Source organism: Panulirus ornatus, chromosome 37 (genome assembly GCF_036320965.1).
Source record: "Panulirus ornatus isolate Po-2019 chromosome 37, ASM3632096v1, whole genome shotgun sequence".
NCBI lineage: Eukaryota > Metazoa > Arthropoda > Malacostraca > Decapoda > Palinuridae > Panulirus > Panulirus ornatus.
In genome coordinates this window covers 4,650,110-4,672,959 of record NC_092260.1, presented here as the reverse complement: position 1 = coordinate 4,672,959, position 22,850 = coordinate 4,650,110, and the positions used below count along the sequence as shown (strand labels likewise).

Genomic DNA, 22,850 nt, shown 5'->3' with positions numbered 1-22,850 from the left:
TTATTAGGTACAGTAGGGTTGAGGGTCAAGTCAATTGGGAGGTGAGTTTGAATGGTGAAAAACTGGAGGAAGTGAAGTGTTTTAGATATCTGGGAGTGGATCTGTCAGCGATGGAACCATGGAAGCGGAAGTGGATCATAGGGTGGGGGAGGGGGCGAAAATTTTGGGAGCCTTGAAAAATGTGTGGAAGTCGAGAACATTATCCCGGAAAGCAAAAATGGGTATGTTTGAAGGAATAGTAGTTCCAACAATGTTGTATGGTTGCGAGGCGTGGGCTATGGATAGAGTTGTGCGCAGGAGGATGGATGTGCTGGAAATGAGATGTTTGAGGACAATGTGTGGTGTGAGGTGGTTTGATCGAGTAAGTAACGTAAGGGTAAGAGAGATGTGTGGAAATAAAAAGAGCGTGGTTGAGAGAGCAGAAGAGGGTGTTTTGAAATGGTTTGGGCACATGGAGAGAATGAGTGAGGAAAGATTGACCAAGAGGATATATGTGTCGGAGGTGGAGGGAACGAGGAGAAGAGGGAGACCAAATTGGAGGTGGAAAGATGGAGTGAAAAGGATTTTGTGTGATCGGGGCCTGAACATGCAGGAGGGTGAAAGGAGGGCAAGGAATAGAGTGAATTGGAGCGATGTGGTATACAGGGGTTGACGTGCTGTCAGTGGATTGAATCAAGGCATGTGAAGCGTCTGGGGTGAACCATGGAAAGCTGTGTAGGTGTGTATATTTGCGTGTATGGACGTGTGTATGTACATGTGTATGGGGGGGTTGGGCCATTTCTTTCGTCTGTTTCCTTGCGCTACCTCGCAAACACGGGAGACAGCGACAAAGTATAAAAAAAAAAAAAAAAAAAAATTGATTGAGAGGGTGAAGGCATGTACAGAGCATCAGACTGGGGAAGAGCAGTGTGGTTTCAGAAGCGGTAGAGGATGTGTGGATCAAGTATTTGCTTTGAAGAATGTATGTGAGAAATACTTAGAAAAGCAAATGGATTTGTATGTAGCATTTATGGATCTGGAGAAGGCATATGTTAGAGTTGATAGAGATGCTCTGTGGAAGGTGTTAAGAATATATGGTGTGGGAGGCAAGTTGTTAGAAGCAGTGAAAAGTTTTTATCGAAGATGTAAGGCATGTGTACGTGTAGGAAGAGAGGAAAGTGATTGGTTCTCAGTGAATGTAGGTTTGCGGCAGGGGTGTGATGTCTCCATGGTTGTTTAATTTGTTTATGGATGGGGTTGTTAGGGAGGTGAATGCAAGAGTTTTGGAAAGAGGGGCAAGTATGAAGTCTGTTGTGGATGAGAGAGCTTGGGAAGTGGATCAGTTGTTGTTCGCTGATGATGCAGCGCTGGTGGCTGATTTGTGTGAGAAACTGCAGAAGCTGATGAGTGAGTTTGGTAAAGTGTGTGAAAGAAGAAAGCTGAGAGTAAATGTGAATAAGAGCAAAGTTATTAGGTACAGTAGGGTTGAGGGACAAGTCAATTGGGAGGTAAGTTGGAATGGAGAAAAACTATAGGAAGTGAGGTGTTTTAGATATCTGAGAGTGAATTTGGCAGCGGATGGAACCATGGAAGCGGAAGTGAATCATAGGGTGGGGAAGGGGGCGAAAATTCTGGGAGCGTTGAAGAATGTGTGGAAGTCGAGAACATTATCTCGGAAAGAAAAAATGGGTATGTTTGAAGGAATAGTAGTTCCAACAGTGTTATATGGTTGCGAGGCGTGGGCTATAGATAGAGTTGTGCAGAGGAGGGTGGATGTGCTGGAAATGAGATGTTTGAGGACATATGTGGTGTGAGGTGATTTGATCGAGTAAGTAACAATAGGGTAAGAGAGATGTGTGGTAATAAAAAGAGTGTGGTTGAGAGAGCAGAAGAGGGTGTTTTGAAATAGTTTAGTCACATGGAGGGAATGAGTGAGGAAAGATTGACCAAGAGGATGTATGTGTCAGAGGTGGAGGGAATGAGAAGTGGGAGACCAAATTGGAGGTGGAAAGATGGAGTGAAAAAGATTTTGAGTGAATGGGGCCTGAACATGCACGAGGGTGAAAGTCGTGCAAGGAATAGAGTGAACAGGAATGATGTGGTATACCGGGGTCGACGTGCTGTCAATGGATTGAACCAGGGCATGTGAAGCGTCTGGGGTAAACCATGGAAAGTTCTGTGGGGCCTGGATGTGGAAAGGGAGCTGTGGTTTCGGTGCATTATTACATGACAGCTAGAGACTGAGTATGAATGAATGTGGCCTTTGTTGTCTTTTCCTAGCGCTACCTCACGCACATGAGGGGGGATGGGGTTGTTATTTCATGTGTGGCGGGGTGGCGATGGGAATGAATAAAGGCAGACAGTATGAATTATGTACATGTGTATATATGTATGTGTCTGTGTGTGTATATATATGTATACATTAAGATGTATAGGTATGTATATTTGCGTGTGTGGACGTGTATGTATATACATGTGTTTGTGGGTGGGTTGGGCCATTCTTTCCTCTGTTTCCTTGCGCTTCCTCGCTAACATGGGAGACAGCGACAAAGCAAAATAAATAAAAGAAGAGGAAAGGGGAAACAACAGCATTGCAGCTTAGGACAAGTAGGTCAAATTCCGAGGAAAGACTTGGAGAGTTAAGTTGGTCTGCTTCAGACTCAACTCTGTTTTGTAAAGAAAGAACTAGAACCTCCTTAGATGTGAGAAAAGAACTCCATACAAAACATGAACAATCCACTGTGAAACTGGAGCAGCTCTTCAGACGATAAGAATTTAGGGCTTCTGAATAGGACAACCTGTTTTGTTGAGGCAGCCTTGGCCATCTGTGTAATGTGAGGTTTTTAAGGTAAAGTAGATGTTACAGTGCTACTAAGACTTCATTGTGCTGAGTTGTTGTTATTACAGATGTATCAAAAGAGATTGGAAAGATTATTGATGGGTTTTAAAAGACTGATGGGCAGATCTTGGGTTTGGGAGGCTTGAACTTAACCACATCTGCTGTAACTAGATTGGTGCCTCAAGTGGGTGGTCAAATTACAGAGGTATAAGTTTGTTTATTATTCCTGGGATATTATATGGGAGGGTATTGATCAAGAGGGTCAAGGCATGTACAGAGCATCAGATTGGGGAACAGCAGTGTGGTTTCAGAAGTGGTAGAGGATGTGTGGATTAGGTGTTTGCTTTGAAAAATGTATGTGAGAAATACTTAGAAAAAAAAAACGAATGGATTTGTATGTAGCATTTATGGATCTGGAGAAGGCATATGATAGAGTTGATAGAGATGCTCTGTGGAAGGTATTAAGAGTATATGGTGTGGGAGGTAAGTTGCTAGAAGCAGTGAAAAGTTTTTATTGAGGATGTAAAGCATGTGTATGAGTAGGAAGAGAGGAAAGTGATTGGTTCCCAGTGAATGTCAGTTTGCAGCAGGGGTGCATGATGTCTCCATGGTTGTTTAATTTGTTCATGGATGAAAGAGTTTTGGAGAGAGGGGCAAGTATGCAGTCTGTTGTGGATGAGAGGGCTTGGGAAGTGAGTCAGTTGTTGTTCGCTGATGATGCAGCGCTGTTGGCTGATTCGGGTGAGAAACTGCAGAAGCTGGTGACTGAGTTTGGTAAAGTGTGTGAAAGAAGAAAGCTGAGAGTAAATGTGAGTAAGAGCAAGGTTATTAGGTATGGTAGGGTTGAGAGACAAGTCAATTGGGAGGTAAATTTGAATGGAGAAAAACTGGAGGAAGTGAAGTGTTTTAGATATCTGGGAGTGGATTTGGTGATGGGTGGAACCATGGAAGTGGAAGTGAGTTATAGGGTGGGGGAGGGGGCGAAAGTTCTGGGAACGTTGAAGAATGTTTGGAACACGAGAATATTATCTCGAAAAGCAAGAATGGGTATGTTTGAAGGAATAGTGTTCCCTGCAATGTTATATAGTTGCGAGACATGAGCTATAGATAAGGTTGTGCAGAGGAGGGTGGATGTGTTGGAAATGAGATGTTTGAGGACAATATGTGGGGTGAGGTGGTTTGATCGAGTAAGTAATGAAAGGGTAAGAGAGATGTGTGGTAATAAAGAGTGTGGTTGAGAGCAGAAGAGGGTGTTTTCAAATGGTTTGGTCACATGGAGAGAATGAGTGAGGAAAGATTGACCAAGAGGATATATGTGTAAGAGGTGGAGAGAACGAGGAGAAGTGGGAGGCCAAAATGGAGGTGGAAGAATGGAGTGAAAAAGATTTTGAGCAGTCGGGGCCAGAACATGCATGAGGGTGAGAGGCATGCAAGGAACTGAGTGAATTGGAAGGATGTGGTATACCAGGGTCGACATGCTGTCAGTGGATTGAACCAGGGCATGTAAAGCGTCTGGGGTAAACCATGGAAAGTTTTGTGGGGCCTGGATGTGGAAAGGGAGTTGTGGTTTCGTGCATCATAGATGACAGCTAGAGACTCTGTGTGAATGAATGTGGCCTTTGTTGTCTTTTCCTAGCGCTACCTCGCGCATGTGCCAGGGGAGAGGGGTGTCATTTCATGTGTAGCAGGCTGGTGACGGGAATGAATAATGGCAGCATGTATGAATTATGTTCAGGTATATGTCTTTTTATGTATATGTATGTATATGTTGAAATGTATAGGTATATATGTGTGCGTTTTTGTGGACGTTTATGTATACATATGTGTATGTGGTTGGGTTGGGCCATTCTTTCTTCTGTTTCCTTGCCCTACCTCGCAAACATGGGAGACTGACAAAGTATGATAAATAAATAAATGACTATCTTGTGAAGTGGCTGAGGAAAATTTGCTGGCTGCTTACCAAATGCTACCTACCTAGAAAGCCAGAGCTGTGTGTCTTCTCATGCTTACGAGAACTGCAGAGAGTCCTAGAATAGACATTTTATTGTTATGGTATTCTTGACAGACAGGCCTCATGGACACCTAGCAGTTGATGAGATAATAGGTTGCTTCTCTGTATATAAAAGACACAACAGAGGTCGTTGCTGTAGGGATGGAAAATGAACCTTTTTTGTCTATAATTTGATCATTCTGATTTTGAATGAATATGGACCAGGGAGCAAGCATATTGAATTTAGGAACACTCGCACACTGTCTGATTCTCAGTCATCAACTGTTCCTTTTGATAATCATTGCGGAACTAATTATCCTTTAAATTGTGCATATCTGTATATGAAGCAAGTTTATCAGCCTTTCTTCATATCTCTGTGATAGGTTTCTGTAACAACTTCTGCCTGTCTTCCTCTCTTTAACTTTTTCATTCCGATAGCACGGTATCTGCCTCATTTACAAGTAAAACAACAATTTTCATTCTTTCTCTTCATTCCATTTAAGATAATTCCAACACTTTGCCTTCCTCACATTTACTTCTTACTCACCCTGCAATGTTTCCCATATAGTATCCTTATATTCTGTTGTCTAAAAAGCACTCCATTATATAAAGGCAAGTAGACTACCTGTGCTGTCTCATCTAGCACTTTTTCTTCCTTTTGGAAATGTACTGCTTCAAGTGCTCCATAAGAAGAAAGCTTGTTTTAATCTTTCTAGCTATCATCCCGTAACTTTGGCTCTTAATTTTTCAAAACTGCTTGAATATATATTTTCATACTCAGTTTTGTCTGGTAATCAGCATGGTTACACAATTCCGTAAAAATATATGGAAGATCCCTAAAAGTTCTTCTCAAGAAAGTAAGCAAGATACGTATTAGAAAAGATGTAAAGTCAGATTTCTCAAGTAACAGTGATGCATGTGTGGAATTGTCAATAGTGACGAGACCAATTACAGACAGTATACTGAAGTTTTGAAAAGTTTATGATTGTGAAGAATGTGATGGGATCCCTTAAGTATATGACTTACCATAAATGTGTAGATACAGGATAGGCCCCCACTGTTATTTCTGTTTCTTTCCATATACTACTTTAGAATTATGTGCTTTTCATCTTTCCTAACTACCACAATCCTGGCCCTGTTAAAAGGCAAGTTTTCCCCACCTCATAAGCCCTTAGATCAAACTTCATTTTTTTTTACTGTATCACTTGCTCCATTTTTAGCTATCTTGGCCAAAGGCCACATGAGCTTTTGCTCTTACGTGGCACCAGCTGTTCTTCATCATCTGTCATATGTGTGTTAATTTTTTGCACTTCAGTTTTCTCTGATTCTACCACACCAATTTTTTCTAGTCTTGGTAGGAATGGTCTTTCAGTGATTTTTAATGTAAAATTATGTCCAGTGACTCCAGTCACCACACAAGATGGCCACTGGTGCTAAAAATAGTACATCCATTAACCTTCCTTTTTTGATCATCTTTGAAACTAATGAACAAATCTGAACTGGACTTGATAAGGATGGTCCTAGGATGGGCTCTTCAAAATTGTGTCCAGTGTCCCCAACCAACATCCAAGATACCAGCTGCTGCTGGTACTAAGAATAATTCATCCTGAACTTTTCACATTTCAGTCATTTCTTCTTAAACTGCTGGAGCAGTTTGAATCAGAGTTGGCAGGAATAGCCCTTGGATGGGTGGTCCTTTTTTCAGAGTTATGTATGGTGACCCCAAAGCAAACATGTGATCCTGACATCCTCTACCAGTCCTGAAGCTGGAGCCACATTCTTCTCAGTCATTATATTTTGTGTATGTAACTACCTTCACGGACACAATCAATAAAGTTGTACCTTTATAATTCAAACATTCAGTTTTGTTCCCTTTGCCTTTTATACAGTGGCACTGTTCGGGCATTCTGCCAATCCTATGGCATCTTACTTTGAACCACATATATACAGGTACACCACAGATTTTCCGGCACTTTTAATTCAAGAGCCTTGCCAGGTTAACCATTTTGCTGGACCAACCATGGTCACATAATAATGATTTAATGATAATTCATCAACACACCTATAACCCACTAACTATACATCTCCCATGTGTCTAAAGTATACTATAGATCACTAGAAATTTAGATTAAACAAATATTAAATGTTTGAGCACCCTAAGATGGTAAGTCTGTTTGAATCCTGTGGGGTCTTCTTCATCTTCTGTTGTTAGTGTTGTTAGTGTATAATGCAGTTTCATCTGCATTATACACCTGCTCAGGACTGAGGTGCTAGTCAGCTATGAGTTTCACAAATTCATCCACATACTCGGCAGCTCCTTCATGGTTTGCAGACGGCTTTTCTCTGCACACTTTATTCATGGAAATTCCATGACGCTTCTTGAATCTTTGAAGCCATCCTTTACTATAGTCATGCTCATGTTCTTTGTAGAACAACTTATCCTGGTCCATTATCATGCTACCTGACAAGTCCACCCCATCAATCCAACGGTGTCAAAATCATTCCATCATCATTTGATCGTGCTCAGTACTCTACCATCTTTCATAGTTTTTCTAATCATCATTTGCATCTTGGAATCGCTGTCTGCATAGAATTTCAATATTTTCTCCCTTTGCTTCTTTATATCATAAACAGTTGATGAACCAATACTGTAGATGTTACACAGCTTACACACCGAAACACCACGATCCATTTTTATTCAATAGTTCTACTATTCTTGAATTGATGTGGACTGGTGTTTACATTTGACACCATGACTGACACTCTCATATGCCTTGGAAGCCATAGCAAGGGTTCAATTTAAGCAAAATAAGCTAAGAATCTCACAGAATTGTGGTAAATAAAAAAAATTTTAAGTGTTGATTTGTCTCTTAGGTTTGTAAATATTCTGAGTTCCATTCTGCCACTATTCATATGTTTGATATGCTAAAGAGCAAAATGGTGGAAGCAGTAGGTAGGAAGATTTAGGGAGGAGCATTAGGTAGTAACATTAAGTAGTAGTAGTAGGTAGAAGCATTAGAAGTAGTCATTAGGAATATTAGGTATGAGCCTCTGCAAACACGGCATTAAACTTGCCCTCTGTCTGTGGCTTGATAAGGATGAGACACTAAAGGCTAAGAAGCAGCACTGGTGGTCTTTAGTCATGGAGTCTTTGTTGCTGTGGCCACCCCTTTGAGGGAGTTCCAGTTGGAACCGATGTCAGAGATAAACCCCACCATCACTAAAATAGAAATTTCCTTAAATACCCATAGTTTCTCATTTTAAAGTCAGAAGTACCTAAGTTTTCAGCTGAAGCAAAAGAATACATTTTTTTAAAGTATAATAGAATTTTACTAATATTTTATAGTTTTGCTCATTTTTGTTGAATATGCAAATGATGCCTATTGTCAGAAAGTCACATAAAAACCCCTGAGCCAGTTTGAAACAAACTTAGCTGGGATGGTCATTGGGTTGTCCATTTTCAGAGTTGTGTATGGCTACCTGACTGCCATCAGTGATGGTCATTATTATCAAGGACATAATTTTATTAAAACAGGCAGTACTTCTTTGGTTTCTCACCATTTTGTGTCGTCTCCTTTGTTATGCAGATTAGTCATTTAGACAAAAAAGATCCAGAATTTGCAAATTTGAAGTCAGATGAGTGATACTGGTTCATGTGAGCCTTTAGTTGTTTCATACAGGACAATGACTGGAGCCTTTAACATAAATGAAATGTTACTGGTTTTGATATATGATGTATATTGACTTTTTTTCATGAGCAATTATATTACACAGAACATTGTCTTTTGATGAAACAAAATTCCATCACTTCACTACTGATATCAATCTTAATCATTTCTTAGGCTTAGAGAAGGTGAAAAGCGAGGGATGTTCTCCATACTCAAAAGAAGTGATAAAAAGAAACTACTGGAAACTGTTCTTAAACAGCTTCGACAACTTACTCAGCAGCAACACACATCATGAATCAAGTCTGACTAAGGCAATGTCTCAAATACTCTACTTATTCCCGTCCTGCTTTTGCATCAGCTATATTTGCTGGTGTTTTTCTGCTAAGACATTTAGAGAAATAAATTTTTCTGATGTTCTAGAGCCAGGTAGGGTTGGCAGGATGTTATTCAGTGTAATGTGTGTAAAACTGGTCATTATTTTTTTCATATTAAGGTTATAGGCTAAGCTGATATAGAAGCTGCCACCTCACAGGAGTGGAAAAACATATACAATAATTCTGAGTTGAGCTGTAAACTGGGAACTTTGGAATACGACCATATTGTGTATCATATTGATTTTATCTTTTTGAAAATGGTAATTTTGTGGTACAATATTGATATTGATAATTAGATGTATTAAAAAGGAAGCCCAGTGCTCCATAGGTCTGTATTGAAGTCTGCAGTAGGAGTTAAGCAAACCAGTTGTCTTGTTACTTGATATATTGTCATTTACCTTTCTCCTGCTTTGCACAGTCTTTGCGTATGAAGTTTCTCTCATACGCTTATCATCTTTTGACAGCAGTTTCAAGAAACAAAGGATAGGTTTCACTCATTTGTGGTAAGCACCCACAAAGGTTGTATTAGGTGACAGTGAGCTGAGTCAGTGTGGGTCACCCACTCCCTTCCATTAATACTCATCCCACACCCAACATTGTGTCATACTCTAGCACTGAAGTCTTGGTTATCTGGATTCACTTGTCAGGTACAAGTAGCGGTAGATGAGAGTGTGGGAGTGTGGTTTAGCCTAAGATGTGGGTGGATGGGTGGAGGCTAAGATGTGGGTGGGTGTGAGTTTCAGGGGAACAATTAGTGAAAGAAGAGAAAGGGGAGTGTTATGTACGTTAGCCTCAGGAAGTGTGTGAAAGGATACAGTTAGTGGAAGAAGACTTATTGTCCGTGTGTGTAGAGAGACACAAGGGTCCAGTACAATAAAATTTTCAGCCATTATCCTAAGCAGCTCACCAGACATCACCCACTCCAAATCATTAGTGAGATAGTGGGAAAAAAAAAACTTTATATCCACTCTCCAACTGTCATGAGTAATGTACCAAATCACAGCCCTTTTTCGCAACCAGGCCTTGCATATTTTTCCATGGCATCCCTTTATTACTTCATTTTCCCAGGTTCAGCCCATTGACAGCATGTCTTCCCCTGTATACCACATCACTTCAATATCATTCTTTGCAATGTGTGCCTTACACCCTCCTACATGATCAGACCCTGAGCACTCAAAACCTTTTTCACTCCATCCTTCCATCTCCATTTCATTCTCTCCCATCTCTTTGTCCCCTCTACTTTTGACACATATAACCTCTTTGTCAGCCTCTCCTCTCATTATCTATTGTCCAAACCATTTTAGCACACCTTGCTAAGCTCTCAACTCTGCTCTTCTTATTTCCACACCTCTCCCTTACCTTATCATTTCTTCCTCCTCGCACCACATTTTGTACTTAGACATTTCATTTCCAACACCTTCATCCTCTACTTTATATTCTCATCTAGAGCCTATGCTTCACATCCACTCTTAGATGGGACTTCTCTGGGTACAAACATGCCCATCTTTACCTTCCCAGAAAGTAACCTCTTTCCACATTCTTCAGTGCATGCTCCCTGGACATTCTCCCCCTCACCCACCCCAGGCCACTCTTCAGCTTCTTTGGTTCCATTCACTGCCTTGTCTACTCATAGGTATATAAATCACTGTGCTACTTTCAAGGTTTCTTCAGTCAAACTCATGCCCTATATCTAACCTGTCTCTTTCCGTATTTACTCTCAACTTTCTCTTTTCACATGCACTCACAAGCTCAAAAAACAAATACTGCAGTTTCTTACTGAAATGTGTCATCAGAATACATGAACTAACTCAGCTCCAAGGTCCCCAAACCCTTTAAAAGACTTCTTTTCTTTATGTCGGCTCCAAACATGGACTACAATCCCCACCAAGGCCAGGTCTGATCTGAAATATAGAGGGGATTATGAAAGGAAAAAAAGAAGAGACGAGGGAAAGTAGTTACCAGCTCCTTTCTCAAAAAGTCTTGCATTCTTTTCCCTCGCCTCATCCATAAACAAATTAAACAGTCATGATGATATCACATACCACTGTTGCAGACTTAATCTTTACTACCTGTAGGAACTTTCCTTCTATATCATATATTGGAAGCTCCTTCCACAGAGCATCTCTTTCATCCTTATCATACACTTTCTCCAGATCCATAGACTGCTCATACAAATCCTTTTGGTTCTCATAAGTATTTCATACACACATTCTTCAAAACAAACACATAATCTACACTTCCTCTACCACTTCTAAGGCTGCATAGTTCCTCCCCAGTTTGAAATTTGTGTATGCCACCCCTCTCTCATATAGTTTTCAGATACATTAAATGAACTTATATGTCTGTAATAGGAGCACACTTTTGTTCCCTTTTTCTTTCCACAGGCATTCCTCCACTCCTCAGGCATGTAACCATGAGCAATACATTCATTAAAATTTCTAATTAACAACACAGTGACCTGTTCTTAAGAAATTTAACTGCAATCCTATCCATTGTGGCCACATTACCTCACATTATCATATCCAAGACTTTCATCACCCTCTTTCTCTTCCCCAGTCCACTCTCAACTCGCTTCACATACCTCCCTGACCCAGACACCCCATGTCTCTCACCTTACCATCAAACACATTTAACATTCTGTCAAATTGAAAATATCTAATCTCCACTTGTTACCACTTCCCCATTGTCTCCTTTACTGAGACATCCATATGTTCTCTTGTTTTTCTTATACTATTAACCTTCTTCCAAGACAGTTTCTTATTCTACCTGAAGTTTGCTGATTCTTGCTCTTCCAACTCTCATTTACCTTCTTTTTCAGCTCTTGTACCTTGCTCTTGACCTCGTGCTGCTTTTTGATATAAATCTCCCAGGCACTCACACTTCTTTCTTGCATGTAACACCAGTACACCTTTCTTTTCTCTTTCACTAGCAACTTAACTTTGCTACCCTTTCCCTCCCACCTTCTGCATGCCACAAACTTTTCTCTCATGCAGTTGCTTCCTTTCATATCCTATTCTTCATGAATTCCTGTAGCTAAATTCATTCTCACCTTTTTTCCATTCTACACCCCGTAACTTTAGTTTTAGATACACTTATTTCATGCTAAATATTTCTCAACAGTTAGATAATCTCATTTCAGTTAATGTATGCTTGAGATTCAAAACTTTTTTTTTTAATATCTTAGTCAAATGGAAATAAATAAATAGATTTTCCAATGCATCTGAAGTAAGATTATTGTCAGTTAGGAGACTTAATGGACTAAGCCTAGAATAGTACCTTACTCTTAAGCCAACCACTATCACTAATGGTAATTACCCATTTGTAATTACTTATTTGTACTGTACAGAAGGGAGTTTTGCGATAGTGGGGCTCCATCTCTTATGTGTGTGTATGACATTTTTGGTGTGTATGTTTAGAGTAATTGTGTATCTGATCCTCCACGGACCTCCTTGGTTAGCAATTAGCTAGGGTCTTCTCAGGGTTGAGAGCATAGGTTCAAATCCTAGTTGCAAATCCTTGTTCACATCCTTTTTCCCCAGAGGTTGGTCAATAAATTGAGTCCCTGGCTGAGGCTAGGGTATGTATATATGTGGTGTTGGTGAGATGGCCTTGATTAGGGCATTCATTTGCCCATGCAACCCCAGGACCTCTTGTATGGAGCCTCTTTAACTTTGAGGCTGCACTTCATGCAGGAGTAAAGATGGCACCTTTTGGGGAGGGAAAAAGCTAAATTATACTAAACTCTTTTCTATCTGCTGAAGAGCACAGTCTTGTCAAGGTGACTTCTCATATATGATGTTATTATTTGTAGCCCTGGAACACCTTTATGTACATAAAACTTTAACAGACATTCATGTATATATCACCAAAAAGGGTGATTATAGGGAAAACAAAGTGTAGAGGTTAATGAACCAAAATTGTTGAACATAACTGCATGATAGGTGGTACTTAGATTAGAAAGGTTAGTTACCCAGAAGGTCAACAGATGTACATCCTTGATTATTTATGTATCAGAGGAAGAACACTCGGCATATAAAGGGGAAAGAAAGAAGAAATGCTTGTTAAGGGGTTATTAGAGGCACTAGAATTACCGGATGCAATCTTGATAATAAAGGAAAGAAGAAGAATTGGTCATTATAAATAAGACATAAACTGCAGACCAATTATAGTTACATATAATTTAGTATCATTTAGCCAGGAGATACTAAGACTGGCTAAGAAACTCAAACACAAAGTGTAATTCATATGAAAATTCATAAAGCATGATATAGTAAAGGAAGAGAGGGAAAAAAGTAAAGAATATAGTCAGAAGGCAAAAAACAAAAGATGCAAAATGAGGTAAGAGGAAAGTGTACCCATACCAGTGCCTCTGGGAGGTCAGGAATGTTAGACTGTGGTAATGGTAGACTGAAAGTATTACATATAAATGTTGATGGATTAGTAGTACACGGTAATGAGTTGGAATTTGATGAATGTATTTTGAGAAAATGAACCTGTTATTGTTGAAGTTGTGGGAATGAAGCTTTTAAAAGACATGATATTTTACCTTTTCTGTCTGGAGAGGTACTTGCCAGTAAGAAGGGATAGAGAAGATAAATGAAAAGGGGATTTGGCTCTCCTAATAAGAGATGAGCTTAAGTTTCAGGAAACGGTTGTAGATTGCCCAACAGGGCAACAGTAGGAAAGAAGTGCATAGTTCTGTTAATGATATATAATCTCTGAAGAATTTTAATGATCCAGAACAAATATATAATGACAATAAAAGAGCATTTAGGTTAGTACACGAAGCAGTAAATTTTATAGTAATGACTGTGAAAGATGGCCTTGATATGATTATTATCTGGCAGGAAATGAGGCTTCAAGGCTCTGTGTGTGACAAGGACTTAGGAGTCAGCATTTTTCCTAACCAGTTGCACATTAGGAGAATAGTAAAAAAGGCAAACTATTTGGCTGACATTGAAATAGCTTTTGAATATATAGATAAGGAAATATTTAGCAAGCTTTTCATATCCTACATAAGGCCAAAACTAGAATATGCTTCTCAAGCTTGATCATCTCACCCAAAGGAGCACATAGAGCTAATAGAGGTCCTGAGGAGGGCAGCAAAGATGATACCAGAATTCATAGAGCTAAGTTACATTGGAAGGCTAAAGGCTTTAAAATTTCCCACCTTGGGAGAGAGAAGAGTGTAGGTTGACCTGATCATGACATCTATTTTTAAAGCAGAGCTATGATGCACAGTGAACAATTCTTTGGAAGATCTATGGTTACAGCAACCAGAAACTTAATATGAAAGTAAGAAACTTACTAAGAAAGATGTAGAGAAGTACTCTTATGATTATAAGAGTGGTGGATGAATGGAATAGAATGACCGAGGACATGGTTGATATAGACAGCGTACATAAATTTAAGTTGTATAATTGTAGGAGAAAGTTCAAGACATGGCACCTCATGATTATAAAACTCCCTCCTAGTACAGTATAAGATGTTATTATGGATAGGTAATTACATAAACACCCATATTAACATAGACACATACCTACTAGGCTAGGTCATGTGCACTAGTTGCACAAGAAGAAAGTAATTCTCCATATCTACAAGTGTTAGAATGAGTTTAATTTTTTCCCCCATCAGTGTTTCTGTCTCTGTATTTGTCTTTCTGACTGACCCTGTGTAGGCTTTTTTTTTTTTTTCAGTGTTTAGTGCAGTATTTTGTTACAACAAAATAAGTTCATAAACATGTTTGATATTTGTATGAACACAGAACATTTTTTCCTTTTTGTTAAGCAATAAAAAATTGAGATATTAAATCCATTGGAAGCTCTTTACTAGAGGTCCAGTCCCAGTGGACTACACTGTATGCAGATCGTATCTACAAAATAGTAAAATTTTTCCTTTGGTAAGGATGAAAAAAAAGGAAAAATAGATCTTTGGAACTCAAACCTGTTTGTCTCATATTAATAGTGAGAGTATTCAGTGTACATGCATATTTCCAGAAATTTGTCTTCTGTGCCAAGCAGGGAAAAGGTATTTTGATAGCTTCATATTTAGGATAATCAGTATGCCATCACATGCAAATCTTAACTGTATATCAAAATTGTTTAATTTACAGCTTCATATTTAGGATAATCAATACACCATAACTTATAAATCATAACTGTATACCAAAAGTATTTTTATTTAAAGCTTCATGTTTAGAATAATCAGAACACCATCACTTGTAAATCTTCACTGTATATCAAAATTATTTGATTTACAACTTCATAGGATAATCAATACACCATCACTTGTAAATCTTCACTGTATATCAAAATTATTTGATTTACAACTTCATAGGATAATCAATACACCATCACTTGTAAATCTTCACTGTATATCAAAATTGTTTGATTTATGGCTTCATATTTAGGATAATCAGTACACTATCACTTGTAAATCTTCACTTCATGTGTAGGGTAAACAACGTACCACCACTTGTCATTGTGAAGCATTTTATATATCAAAATTGTTTTACTTACAGTAGGGTAGTTTATAATACATTTACTTTTAACCTTACACATATTCGAAATAAGAACAAACAGGAATATAAGGAGAAAGAAAGGCTGATAATAGAATGTTTTAACATTTATTGATTCATATTTTCATCATATTTTTCTATAATCTGTGTGATTGTTCCTCATTGTGATGAATTAGAAGTCCTGCAACTGTGGGTGGTGTACTGTATAACTTGGCCAGGCTCATGTCTTATCTTTCAAGGGAACACCATTTAGCTAGAATTTTCAAAGATATCTGAGATTGATTTAATACATATGATTCAGAACCTGAAATGTGTGATGTAAATTATTGATTATTGTAATCTGTTAAGATGATGTTTCTTGTACAGAAGTTGTGTGAACATGATTACAGAGAATAGATATTCCAGTTTGTACAAATTGCTTAATATATATATTGAGGTATTGTTATTCCTTTTTCATTATTTCATATTCATCCTTTCTGTATGTGAAATCAATTATGATGCCTCTCCTTCTTGTATTTCAATTTCTGAAAGAGGAAACAGGAGATGGAGCCAAGTGGGGAGTGCTCATCCTCCTCAAAGGCCCAGATTGGGGTGTCTGAATGTGAGTGGATGTAACCAAGATGAAAAGAGAGGAGAAATAGGCAGGTGAAGAATGGTTTGCAAATGTCTTTGGAGTAAACTCAGGTGTTGGTGAGACGACAAGAGCTAAGGAATGAGCAGCACTACTCCTGAAGCAGGAGTTGAGGAAGTGTGCGATAGACTGTAAGGAAGTAAATTCTAGATTGATATGGATAAAACTAGAAGTGGATGGTGAGAGATGGGTGATTATTGGTGCTTATGCTCCTGGCCATAAGAAGAAAGATCATGAGGGGAAAGTGCTTTGGGAGCAGCCGAGTTGATGTGTCGGCAGTTTGGGTGCACAAGTTTAGGTATTTGTGATGAGTGATCTAAATGCGAGAGTAAGTAATGTGACAGTTGTGGGTATAATTAGTGTGCATGGAGTGTTCAGCATTATGAATGGAAATGTTGAAGAGCTTGTGGACTTGCGCACTGAAAAAGCTTGGTGATTGGGAATACCGTATTTAAAAAGAGATATATTCACAAGAATATTATGTGAGTAGGAGAGATGGTCAGTGGCATTATAGATTATGTATTAATAGGCTTTTAAATGAGAGTTCTGGATGTAGATGTGTTGAGAGGGGCAGGTGGTGGGAAGTCTGATCACTGTCTTGTAGAGGCAAGGATGAAGATTTGTAGTTTTTGAAAAAGAGGAGACAATATCAGGGAGAAGAAAGTTGTGAGAGTAAGTGAGCTTGGAGAGGAGACTTGTGTAAAAAAATGCCAGGAGAGAGTGAGTGTAGAATGGCAAAAGGTGAAAGCAGTTGAAGTGAGGGGAGTGAGTGAGAAATGGATCTGCATAGATCATGACAAGGGCCTGAGGATTGGAGGAATGCATATTTAGTGCCATTATGTAAGGGCACGATATTAGTCACGGCAGTGTTCTATAGATACGATAGTAGTCCTGGCAGTGTTACGTAGATCCTATAGTAGTCCCAGCAGTGTTGTATACATGCTATAGTAGACCCAACAGTGTTGTATAGATGCTATAGTAGTCCCAGTATTGTTCTACGGTAGATGCTATAATAGGTGAGTGTTTGAACAGCAGAGGTATAAGTTTGTTGAGTGTAACTTGTAAATGGTAATGGGTAGTGCTGTGGTGAGAATGGTGATGGAGAGAATGAAGGCATGCACACATTATCAGACTGAGGAGGAACAATGTGGTTTCAGGTATGGTAGAGGATGTGTAGATAAGGTGTTTGCTTTACATTTGAAGAATATGTGTGAGAAATACTTAAAGAAATAGAAGGATTCATACATGGCATATATAGATATGAAGAGAACATATGATTGGGTTTAAAGATATATATTGTGCAGGAGGAAAGCTACTAGAAGCGGCTAGAAGTTTTTATGAAGAGTGTAAGATGTGTTCAATTAGTTAGAGAGGAACGCGAGTGATAACAGGTGAAGTTGGGCCTGCAACAGGGGAGTGTGATGTTACCCGGGCTATTTGATTTATTTATGGATGATGCGGTGAGGAAGGTAAATGCAAGGGTCTTGGAGAGACGGATGAGTATGCTGTCTGCAGGAGATAAGGGAGCCTGTGAAGTGAGTCACTAGTTGTTTGCTGATGACACAGCGCTGGTGGCAAATTCAACTTAGAAGCTGTAGAAGATGATTTATGAATGTTAGTGTGCAAAAGGAGATAGGTGAGAGTTAATGTGAACAAAAGCAAGGCTGTTAGGCTAAGCAGGGAAGAGAGATGGATCAATTGGGATGAGAGTTTGAATGGAAGAGGTGGAGTGTTTTAGATACCAGTAAGTGGACATGGCAGCAAATGGAATCATGGAGGTGGAAGCAAGTCTTAAGATGGGTATAAAGTTCTGGGAGCACTGAGGAATGTGATAAACAAAGGTGATAATGGAGTAAGGCTGATGATAAACAGAGGTAGTCATGGAATTAGGGTAATGATAAACAAGGGTGGTGATAAAGGTAGGCTGATGATAAACAATTATATGATGGAAACAGAAGAAGGAGTCACGCAGGGAGTGCTCATCTTCCTCGAAGGCTCAGATTGGGGTGTCTAAATATGTGCGGATGTAACCAAGATGAGAAAAAAGGAGAGATAGGTAGTATGTTTGAGGAAAGGAACCTGGATGTTTTGGCTCTGAGTGAAACGAAGCTCAAGGGTAAAGGGGAAGAGTGGTTTGGGAATATCTTGGGAGTAAAGCCAGGGGTTAGTGAGGGGACAAGAGCAAGGGAAGGAGTAGCACTACTCCTGAAACAGGAGTGGTGGGAGTATGTGATAGAGTGTAAGAAAGTAAACTCTAGATTGATATGGGTAAAACTGAAAGTTGATGGAGAGAGATGGGTGATTATTGGTGCATATGCACCTGGGCATGAGAAGAAAGATCATGAGAGGCAAGTGTTCTGGGAGCAGCTGAATGAGTGTGTTAGTGGTTTTGATACATGAGACCAGGTTATAGTGATGGGTGATTTGAATGCAAAGGTGAGTAATGTGGCAGTTGATGGAATAATTGGTATACATGGGGTGTTCAGTGTTGTAAATGGAAATGGTGAAGAGCTTGTAGATTTATGTGCTGAAAGAGGACTGGTGATTGGGAATACCTGGTTTAAAAAGCGAGATATACATAAGTATACGTATGTAAGTAGGAGAGATGGCCAGAGAGCGTTATTGGATTACGTGTTAATTGATAGGCGCGCCAAAGAGAGACTTTTGGATGTTAATGTGCTGAGAGGTGCAACTGGAGGGATGTCTGATCATTATCTTGTGGAGGCGAAGGTGAAGATTTGAAGAGGTTTTCAGAAAAGAAGAGAGAATGTTGGGGTGAAGAGAGTGGTGAGAGTAAGTGAGCTTGGGAAGAAGACTTGTGTGAGGAGGTACCAGGAGACTGAATACAGAATGGAAAAAAGGGAGAACAAAGGACGTAAGGGGAGTGGGCGAGGAATGGGATGTATTTAGGGAAGCAGTGATGGATTGCGCAAAAGATGCTTGTGGGATGAGAAGGGTGGGAGGTGGGCATGTTAGAAAGGGTAGTAAGTGGTGGGATGAAGAAGTAAGATTATTAGTGAAAGAGAAGAGAGAGGCATTTGGATGATTTTTGCAGGGAAATAATGCAAATGAGTGGGAGATGTATAAAAGAAAGAGGCAGGAGGTCAAGAGAAAGGTGCAAGAGATGAAAAAGAGGGCAAATGAGGGTTGGGGTGAGAGAGTATCAGTAAATTTTAGGGAGAATAAAAAGATGTTTTGGAAGGAGGTAAATAAAGTGCGTAAGACAAGGGAACAAATGGGAACTTCAGTGAAGGGGCTAATGGGGAGGTGATAACAAGTAGTGGTGATGTGAGAAGGAGATGTAGTGAGTATTTTGAATGTTTGTTGAATGTGTTTGATGATAGAGTGGCAGATATAGGGTGTTTTGGTCGAGGTGGTGTGCAAAGTGAGAGGGTTAGGGAAAATGATTTGGTAAACAGAGAAGAGGTAGAAAAAGCTTTGCGGAAGATGAAAGCCAGCAAGGCTGCAGGTTTGGATGATATTGCAGTGGAATTTATTAAAAAAGGGGGTGACTGTATTGATGACTGGTTGGTAAGGTTATTTAATGTATGTATGATTCATGGTTAGGTGCCTGAGGATTGGCGGAATGCTTGCATAGTGCCATTGTACAAAGGCAAAGGGGATAAGAGTGAGTGCTCAAATTACAGAGGTATAAGTTTGTTGAGTATTCCTGGTAAATTATATGGGAGGGTATTGATTGAGAGGGTGAAGGCATGTACAGAGCATCAGATTGGGGAAGAGCAGTGTGGTTTCAGAAGTGGTAGAGGATGTGTGGATCAGGTGTTTGCTTTGAAGAATGTATGTGAGAAATACTTAGAAAAGCAAATGGATTTGTATGTAGCATTTATGGATCTGGAGAAGGCATATGATAGAGTTGATAGAGATGCTCTGTGGAAGGTATTATGGATATATGGTGTGGGAGGCAAGTTGTTAGAAGCAGTGAAAAGTTTTTATCGAGGATGTAAGGCATGTGTATGTGTGGGAAGAGAGGAAAGTGATTGGTTCTCAGTGAATGTAGGTTTGCGGCAGGGGTGTGTGATGTCTCCATGGTTGTTTAATTTGTTTATGGATGGGGTTGTTAGGGAGGTGAATGCAAGAGTTTTGTAAAGAGGGGCAAGTATGCAGTCTATTGTGGATGAGAGAGCTTGGGAAGTGAGTCATTTGTTGTTGGCTGATGATACAGCGCTGGTGGCTGATTCATGTGAGAAACTGCAGAAGCTGGTGACTGAGTTTGGTAAAGTGTGTGCAAGAAGAAAGTTGAGAGTAAATGTGAATAAGAGTAAGGTTATTAGGTACAGTAGGGTTGAGGGTCAAGTCAACTGGGAGGTAAGTTTGAATGGAGAAAAACTGGAGGAAGTAAAGTGTTTTAGATATCTGGGAGTGGCTCTGGCAGCGGATGGAACAATGGAAGTGGAAGTGAATCATAGGGTGGGGGAGTGGGCGAAAATTCTGGGGGCCTTGAAGAATGTGTGGAAGTCGAGAACATTATCTCGGAAAGCAAAAATGGGTATGTTTGAGGAATAGTGGTTCCAACAATGTTGTATGGTTGCGAGGCATGGGCAATGGATAGAGTTGTGTGCAGGAGGGTGGATGTGCTGGAAATGAGATGTTTGAGGACAATATGTGGTGTGAGGTGGTTTGATCGAGTAAGTAATAATAGGGTAAAAGCGATGTGTGGTAATAAAAAGAGTGTGGTTGAGAGAGCAGAAGAGGGTGTTTTGAAATGGTTTGGTCACATGGAGAGAATGAGTGAGGAAAGATTGACCAAGAGGTGGAGGGAACGAGAAGTGGGAGACCAAATTGGAGGTGGAAAGATGGAGTGAAAAAGATTTTGAGTGATTGGGGCCTGAACATGCAGGAGGGTGAAAGGCGTGCAAGGAATAGAGTGAATTGGGACGATGTGGTATACAGTGGTCGACGTACTGTCAATGGATTGAACCAGGGCATGTGGAGCATCTGGAGTAAACCATGGAAAGTTCAGTGGGGCCTGGATGTGGAGAAGGAGCTGTGGTTTCGGTGCATTATTACATGACAGCTAGAGTCTGAGTGTGAATGAATGGGGCCTTTGTTGTCTTTTCTTAGCGCTACCTCGCACACATGAGGAGGGAGGGGGTTGTTATTTCATGTGTGGCGGGGTGCCGATGGGAATGAATAAAGGCAAACAGTATGAAATATGTACATGTGTATATATGTATATGTCTGTGTGTGTATATATATGTATACATTGAGATGTATAGGGATGTATATTTGCGTGTGTGGCCGTGTATGTATATACATGTGTATGTGTGTGGGTTGGGCCATTTCTTTCGTCTGTTTCCTTGCGCAACCTTGCTAACGCAAAAGACAGCGACAAAGCAAAAAATAAATGATGGAAATAGGCTGATGATAAACGAGGGTGATGTTGAAATTAGGATGATGATAAACAAGGGTGTTGATAGAGTTATGCCAGTGATAAAGGAGAGTGGTAATGGAGTCAGGCTGATAAACAGTTGTGTAATGGAGTAACACTGATGATAAATGGGGGTGGTGATGGAATTGGTTGATGATAATGGAGGGTAGTGATGGAGTTAGGCTGATGACCATTGAATGTAGTGATGGAACCAGGCTGATGGTAAACAAGGCGAGTGATGGAGTTATGGTTATAGTAAACGAAGGTGGTAATGGAGTTAACCTGATGATAAACGAGGGTGCTGATGGTGTTAGGCTGAGGATAAACGAGGGTACTGATGGTGTTAGGCTGATATAAACGAGGGTACTGATGGAGTTAGACTTGATAAACAACAATGGTGATGGAGTTAGACCGATGATAAACATGGGCAGTGATAGAGTTAGGATGATGACAAACGACATTAGTGATGGAGATAGGCTGATGATAAACGAGGGTAGTGCTGGACTTAAGCTGATAATGAACAAGGATAATGATGGAGTAAGGTTGCTGATAAACAAGGGTAGAGTTGGAGTTAGGATGATGATAAACGAGGAAGGTGATGAAGTTAAGCTGATGATAAATGAGGGTGCTGTGGGAGATAGGCTGATGATAAACGAAGGTGGTAATGGAGTTAAGCTGATGATAAACGAGGATGCTGATGGAGTTGAGGTTATGATAAACAAGAGTACTGATGGAGTTAGAATGATAAATAGGGTACTGATGGAGTTAGGTTGATAAACAATATTGGCGATGAAGTTAGGCTGATAATAAACAATGGTAATGATAAAATTTGATGATAAACGTTATTGATGTTGGAGTTAGGCTGAAGATAAACAAGGGTTGTGGTGGAATTATGCTGATGGTAAACAACAATAAAGATGGAGTTAGGCTGATTATAAATGAGCATGGTGATGTAGTTAAGCTTATGCTAAACGAGGGTAGTGTTGGATTTAGGCTGATGATGAACGAGGATAGTAATGTAGTTAGGCTGATGAACGAGGGCAGTGTGGAGTTAGGATGATGACAAACGACATTGCTGATGGATTTAAGCTGATGATAAATGAGGGTTGTGATGGAGTTACATAAGTTTACATGAGAAAGACAGAGAACAAGAGGCTGGATAGGTACACGACTGGGTTGCCTGGTAAAGAAATTAAAATATGCGAGTTTAACATGTCACGAATGTGTAATCTCATTTAGCAGTTATGCTTATGATAAAAGATGGTAGTTTTGTAGTTGCTGATGATAGATTGGGGTGATGTAGTCCCAGCAGTGTTGTATGTATGCTATGGTAGTCCCAGCAGTGTTGTATGTATGCTATGGTAGTCCCAGCAGTGTTGTATAGATACGATAGTAGTCGCAGCAGTGTTCTATAAATACGATAGTAGTCCCGGCAGTGTTACATAGATCCTATAGTAGTCCCA

At 39.8% G+C, this 22,850-nt stretch overlaps 1 protein-coding gene across 3 annotated transcripts in view; it reads left to right on the top strand.

Annotated features, from left to right (window-relative positions):
- Sec15 (exocyst complex component Sec15) overlaps positions 1-15,812 on the top strand; it is a 250,812-nt gene extending 235,000 nt beyond the window's left edge. For all 3 annotated transcript variants that reach the window (XM_071683731.1, XM_071683732.1, XM_071683733.1), the window contains exon 15: positions 8,651-15,812. In XM_071683731.1, the coding sequence (XP_071539832.1) occupies positions 8,651-8,771 (121 nt within the window). In that variant the 3' untranslated portion in view covers positions 8,772-15,812. The remainder of the gene's footprint in view (positions 1-8,650) is intronic.
- The last annotated feature ends 7,038 nt before the right edge of the window (positions 15,813-22,850 follow it).